Source organism: Spea bombifrons, chromosome 9, assembly GCF_027358695.1.
Source record: "Spea bombifrons isolate aSpeBom1 chromosome 9, aSpeBom1.2.pri, whole genome shotgun sequence".
In the NCBI taxonomy this organism is placed as follows: Eukaryota; Metazoa; Chordata; class Amphibia; order Anura; family Pelobatidae; genus Spea; species Spea bombifrons.
This window is the reverse complement of record NC_071095.1, coordinates 42,557,609-42,564,302: the sequence shown is the minus strand read 5'-3', so window position 1 is coordinate 42,564,302 and position 6,694 is coordinate 42,557,609. Positions and strand designations below refer to the sequence as shown.

The 6,694-nt window shown below is 46.0% G+C and overlaps 1 protein-coding gene across 1 annotated transcript; it reads right to left on the bottom strand.

Annotated features, from left to right (window-relative positions):
• Window positions 1-1,321: 1,321 nt before the first annotated feature.
• Window positions 1,322-1,825, bottom strand: LOC128504565 (40S ribosomal protein S3a-like; the record flags this gene model as incomplete). Its single annotated transcript, XM_053474660.1, has 1 exon — window positions 1,322-1,825. A coding segment is annotated over one exon (474 nt), but the record flags the coding sequence as incomplete, so codon positions are not given.
• Between the last annotated feature and the right edge of the window lie 4,869 nt (window positions 1,826-6,694).

Sequence of the window (6,694 nt, the reverse complement as noted above, 5' to 3'; positions counted from 1 at the left end):
TGTTACACTTTGTTAATTAAGTGTTTCTAATTAAGTGCTTCAATTATTGTTTTTCTTTATACTCTATTGCATGTTACTTTAGTTATACTTTATACATGTTGCTATACTTTATACATGTTGCTACATGGTGGGGGACATGCTCCCATGACCACACCCCCCTGAAGTGAGTAAAACCCCCTGAAGGGGGTCTTTGTCTCACAATATACAAAGAGTATATTGTGTTTATTTCTGTCCCGAAAGAAGCAGAGAGAAGGAAAGGGGTGGCTGCCGGTGATGCCCCGTCATACTCCAGATCTCCGGTATCGTATCCGCGGTTTTGTATCCGCCATGATGATTCTCCATGTAAGTCACTGTGTGGGCTACTGTGCATGCACATGAACGGGTCAAGCGGATGCGCACACATTCCGAAACCTTTTCCGCAACCAGTGTTTTCGGCCACTGCGTGTGAGGACACACGGCTTAGTGCAACCTTCAAGTGTTACCCGCAACCAGCTATGCGTATGCAGGTGAGGCTGTAGATGTGTATGTAAGTGTCCAACGTTAGAGTGCCACAGAGCCACTTTAACACCATCCACTAGCACACACAAGCAGAGCCACACTGCGTACTTACGCACAGAAGTCATCATGAGGATTCGAACCAGCGATCCATTGTATGTCAGGCAGGCAACTATACCTTCACGCCACCGAGCAGCCGACTGCGCTTTCTCGCCGTGGATATATGACCCTGCTTTCTCCCGACTCACATATACTTATATATACACGCCCCTATTCTAAAACAATATATTCATCAGGATTCGAACCAGCGATCCTTGGTACGGAAGGCAGTTTACTTAACCTTTACACCACCAGGCAGTTGGTTTTGTGTTCTCGCCGTGGATATATGACCCTGCTTTCTCCCGACTTACATATACTTATATATACGCCCCTATTCTAAAACAATATATACACCACAGAGGATCCATCAGGATTCGAACCATCAATCATTGGTAGGGAAAGCAGGTTACTTTTCCTTTACACCACCAGGCAGTTGGTTTTGTGCTCTCGGCGTGGAAATATGTCACTGCTTTCTCCTGACTCACATATACTTATATATACGCCCCTACTCTAAAATAACATAGACACTCTGTAAACATTAACACCACAGAGGAGCCAGCAAGAGTCGAACCAGCAACCCTTGGTATGGTAGGCAAGTTACTTTACCTTTACACCACCAGGCAGTTGGTTTTGCGTCCTCGGCGTGGATATATATATATCTACATTTTATATATATATATATATATATATATATATATATATATATATATATATAAATATATATTTTCTTTACAGGCTCTAATTCAGATTATGCATCTCAGACAGATTCCTGAAGTGGGGGCTCATATCCATCAGCCCGCTCTACTTTGGCGCCTGTCTCATCTCCTGCAGGCTTCCCAGCACCACCGCCTTCACCATGTAGTTTCATAAGTTTGCCCAGCTCAAACTTTGGCTTTTTCAGCATCTTCACTTTGCGTACATACACATCATGTAGAGGATAGATGGACTGGCAGGCCTTTTCAATGTCTTTGCCGATACTGTCTGGAATTAGCTTGTTAACAACTTCTTTCAAGTCATTTGTCTGCACTTCACGAGTCATGATTTCCATCATCTTCTTGCGGATCTGACGCACTTGCTGATGCTGGGCATAAGAAGTCTTTCTAATCTGGTTGTTACGCTTTTTGGTGAATCCAACACAGAATAGGCAAAGTAGGTAGCCATCTGTGGTCTTCACATCAACGTGAGCCTCTCTGCATGGATATATGACCCTGCTTTCTCCTGACTCACATATACTGATGCCCACGTAGTCTGCATGGAACGGAGGGGGCCCTGACAGGGGTGCAGAGCAGGGCTAGGTCAGGGGGTCAAAGAAAGTTCAACGGGGAGGGGGAGGAAGTGAAGGGGGTATATAAGGTTGGTGCGTAAGAATGTTCTGGGCTTTTTGTTGTGCCAGCCTACCCGGTTCTGTGTTTCGTTTCAGGATTCTGTCACAGCCGGGGGGCGGTAGCTTGCCAGGTTGCCGGGGGGTGTTATGTGGTTATTGCCACTGGTGTTAAAGTGTCGGTGGGAGGTTCCTGGCTGGGCAGTTGCTGGAACCTCAGGTGGGGGAGGGGCATCATGGTATGCCCTCCCATAAGGTGATGCTTACAGTTTGGCCCCGGTTGGTCCTGGCAAGCTTTCGGGTGTTTTATTGTATTTGGGTCATTGCCGTGTTAATGCACCTTCGTAAATGTTTACAGGTTGCGTGGCATTGACGTTAATAAATCGTCTGTGGCCTTTATTCATCCCACATCTGGTGTCCGTGTTTTTATTGGGGGGTTAACCAGGATGACATAGCCCGAGAGTCGAGGCTACCCCCTGTCATTATATGTACGCCCCTACTCTAAAACAATCGATACACTCTAGGTGCATTAACACAAAAGAAGAGCCATCAAGATTCGAACCATGGATCCTTAGTACAGTATGCAGGTTACTTTACCTTTACACCACCAGGAGGTTGGTTCTACTCTCTCGCCGTGGAAATACCACCCTGCTTTCTCCTGACTCACATATACTTATATATACGCCCCTACTCTAAAACAATAGATACACTTTATATGCATTAACACCACAGAGGAGACTCTGGGATTCAAACCAGCAATCCTTGGTATGGCATCCAGGTCACTTTACCCTTACACCAACAGGCAGTCGGTGGGGCTTTCTCGGGGTGGATATATGACTCTGCTTTCTCCTGACTCACTCTAAAACATTACATACAGCCAATCTAACACTATAGAGATGAATACAAACACATATATACTTAAACGTCATAAGAGAGCCGGTAAGACTAGAACCAGCAGTACTTTGTAAGATACACAGGTTACCTTACCGCTATACCACCAAGTAGACAGATGCTGCTTCTGATATATGAGCCTGCTTTCTCCTGATTCACATAAACTTATATGTATCCACTCTAAAACAATACGTTCAGCTGCTCTAATAGGATAGGTATACACAAAGCAAATATGCCACTAGATATTTATACGACACACATGAGCCACAGGGATTTGAACCAAATATGGTGCACTCTTAAGACATCATGTCTTTAGGCCAACAGGCAGATGGACACGCTACCTTATCATGGATACATGATGCTCCTCATAAGAACCCACTCTAAAATGTTGCACTACAGTCACTCTAACACAAACACGCCCCAAAATGGCGCCATGAAATATGGGGCTGGTATTCATTTATTTCCAGGGCAGTTTTCATTCCCAGTCGGGCCCTGACTACAGACTTGAGGCCGCTCAGTACGCTGACAGTGGGGTAAATCAGGACATGGAGCAGGTGTGTACACATCTGCCTTCTTGACAAACAGCAAAGAGCTTCCTGCCCCTCCTTGGATACATGTCCCCAGCTGTATCACCGCCTCAGGCTATCATTACCTGCAGAGTGGGGTAATAGTAATATTCAAAAGAAGAGTGAACAAAGCCTGGACAAAACCTAGAAGCTTACACTCCAAGAGTGCCAGGGAGGCAATACAAAGCCTGACATCTGATTTATTAGCCGGACAACGGTTGGCTGATATGATGGGGGTTGTAGTCCGCAGCTGGTGGAAGGAGTACGAAAATACTAATTGGGTTACTTGAAGTATCTTGTCGCTATTTAAAAGCAATTGTGTAAATACTGGTGTTAGGGCACAGTAACATTGATGCGTGTAATCCACCCTGTATGTCAAAACTCATTTCTGCAGCCGAATAACAAAAGTATTCTTTCAGGAAGTCCTTCTGTTGTATCCATAATCTTAGGCGATCACAGGGGCAATAAAGTTTCACAACCGTCAGTTTCATCCGTTAAACAGAAGATGCTGCATTATGTTACATACACCCCGCTGGTTGAGCGTCACGCATGCCAACTACCCTACAAATATACAGCGCACCTGGAATGACTAGGGTAGACTATGCCTGGAGACGCTTGGACAAAAAAAATAAATAAAAAAAATAAACCTTTATTTTTTATTATTTCCCTGTAATTTAAGGGTAAAAATATCCCAGAATCATTCTAAATTCGAGGTTTCATGCACAATAGAATTCCCTAGGCTCTTCTTAATCACGCCTTAAACTATAGGTAAGGCAAAACGTGGCAACATTAATAAAGTGATCATAGTGACACCATGATGTCACCGGGGCACGCGTAGGGTGAATTCCCACTACAATCCGCTTAAGAAAGCCATAGTGCAGTAAAGCGGACAGGCTCCTGCTGCCTTCTGAGATGCCGTAGTATAGAGGCTGCAGTCTTGCACTATATCAGGTTCCTATCTGTCACCAAGGTCTGTAGTGATGTTACATATTTTTGGAACAGAATAGCAGAATGCCCCTAATCCCAAGAGTTTACAGTCTGTGGAGTTGGACAAATGCCAGGACGGAAGCATGATTCTACAGGGCGTGTAGGAAAGAAAGGTAATAGAGTAGTGAGCGAGAGTTCAATAGACAACTAAAGTACAGTGTGCTTTTTATGTGACCGGAGGTGTATTCATAGATTTTCTTCCCGACAACGTTGGTAACGGAGACGGCAAAACTGGTTCTGAAGGTGACAAGGCTGATTCCACCCCGGTGCTGAGGTGTCCCCTCCCTCCCTTCCGTCCGCATTGTGACCAATTCAGGAAACTGCGTCGGGTAAAGCCATTTCCCGTCTTCTTCCCTGAGAAGTGGGAATCCAGGGAGGGCACGGCTTCTTCCTCAGATGTGTAATATTAGGAGGGGTGCCATGGCCACTGGATACACATCCTCTTCCTGCACCATTTAAAGGTAGATAGTAAGGGCTGAGGGGGCTATGAGTCAGTGGGTGTCCTTCTGGGTGGGTATGGGGTGTCTGGCCCTATACACATATTTCTTCTCATTCGAAGCACGTTCTTCCCACCCTGAATGGAATTCTTTATAAGAGCCTGAGCCAACACTATTTGTGACCCCCCCATTAACTCCCACAAGACGTAGATGCCACCCCCACACCTTATACTCTTCTCTTCCTCCTCCGAGTCGGACCGCCAGTGCTCTGCCTTTCCCACCTGAACTTCTGTAACCTTATGTCTGTGTATTACATATAGATCAATGTGTGCTACCTCCGTATAGCACAGAAGTGATAAGGCTGCCCCTTCTCTTTGTATAACACGCAAAGCTATGTGTATTGGATCCCAGTACCACACACACCGTTTCCTACCTGTAATGCACATGCAGGCCCCTGCACTTTGCGTACAAGATGTTTGTGAGCTGGGTAGTAATTACCTCTCTGCCAGCTGTGGATTGTTGGTCCGTTTGTCCGTTCCGACTGCATTCTGGGATACTCAACAATAGTAAGGAGACTGCAGTCTTGCCCGATATCCACCTTTTTGGGACAAGGGCTCCCATTATACCGCTAGACTGTAAGCTCCTTGGGACAGGGTCTGCCATTACACCGCTAGACTGTAAGCTCCTTGAGAAAGGGTCGGCCATTATACCGCTAGACTGTAAGCTCCATTGGGAAAGGATCTGCCTTGAAACCACTAGACGGCAAGCTCCTTGGTATGGAGTCTCTCATTATACCACTAGAACGTAACTTTTCTAATACACCACTACGTGTTAAGACCTTTAGTACAGTAACTTCAAATTTCAAATATTTGAGTATGAATATAAGATGCCAGAAGGGGTTAATGCAGTACATGCACGAGCTCCCGGGATAATGTTCCACGCCTGGCAGCTCTGGCTCAGCCGAGTAACTGAAAGCAGATCTGTACGTTCCTCTGGTTTGGCTGGGTATGCCTTCTGTCCCAGTAACCCAATTCTGCTTCGCTCTGGAGCCAACATGCCTATTTAATTAGAGTCAGACTCGCGGCGGCTCTTCCAAAAATAACAGAATGCAGCTCGACGAGTCCCCTTTTAAAGAGATGTAAAAGATGAGAGGGGACAAACGGGAACATGGTGAACAAATCAATCTCAGCAGGCCCCTGTGTATTGGGCACCGATACTGCGTGACGTATCTGGTTTGTGAAAACGCAGAGAAAGCAATCAGAGTGTTTGGGTACACCGAGAACCCCTGGTCTGACCCCTTAGCCTCTCTTGGCCCATTCACAAGACTATACATGATTCTTCAGAAGGACAAGATCTGTAATGTAATTACTAATGTCCAGGGACTTCAGGGGTAAAACCTGAAATGCTAATGCTTGGGCAACCTTTAACGTCACAGGCATAAACTACCCCCGAAACCACCTAAGGGTTTATTAGGGTATGTACCGATGAGGCGAGTTCTGGTGGTACAAATAAACTCAAGGGGTCTTTTCTTTAAGGTGATGGTGTATATTGGGTGTTAAATTTGTGACTGGGACGAGGAAAACCATTGTGTTATTTCTGGGTTAGCCGACGAGTCAGGGAAGCGCTTGCGTGATTTCCAGCATGGGGCGAGATTGAAGTCCTGTGTGATCCCTGTGCACCGGGTCGCTCAAGGCCTGAATGGTCTGAATTTGCGGTCATCGATAAATGTCTAGTGTCCCCATTCTGTCAGGGATGCTGGCAGTAAGGCTGAGATCACAACACAATAGGATAATCCCCCGTCTAACCCGGTCTTCCTACAGGAAGGAAGCCGCACTTCCCAGGGCTAGGTGGCAGGGTGTGTGAGTGAGTGTGCGTGTCACCGGTGAAACAGAGGGTGC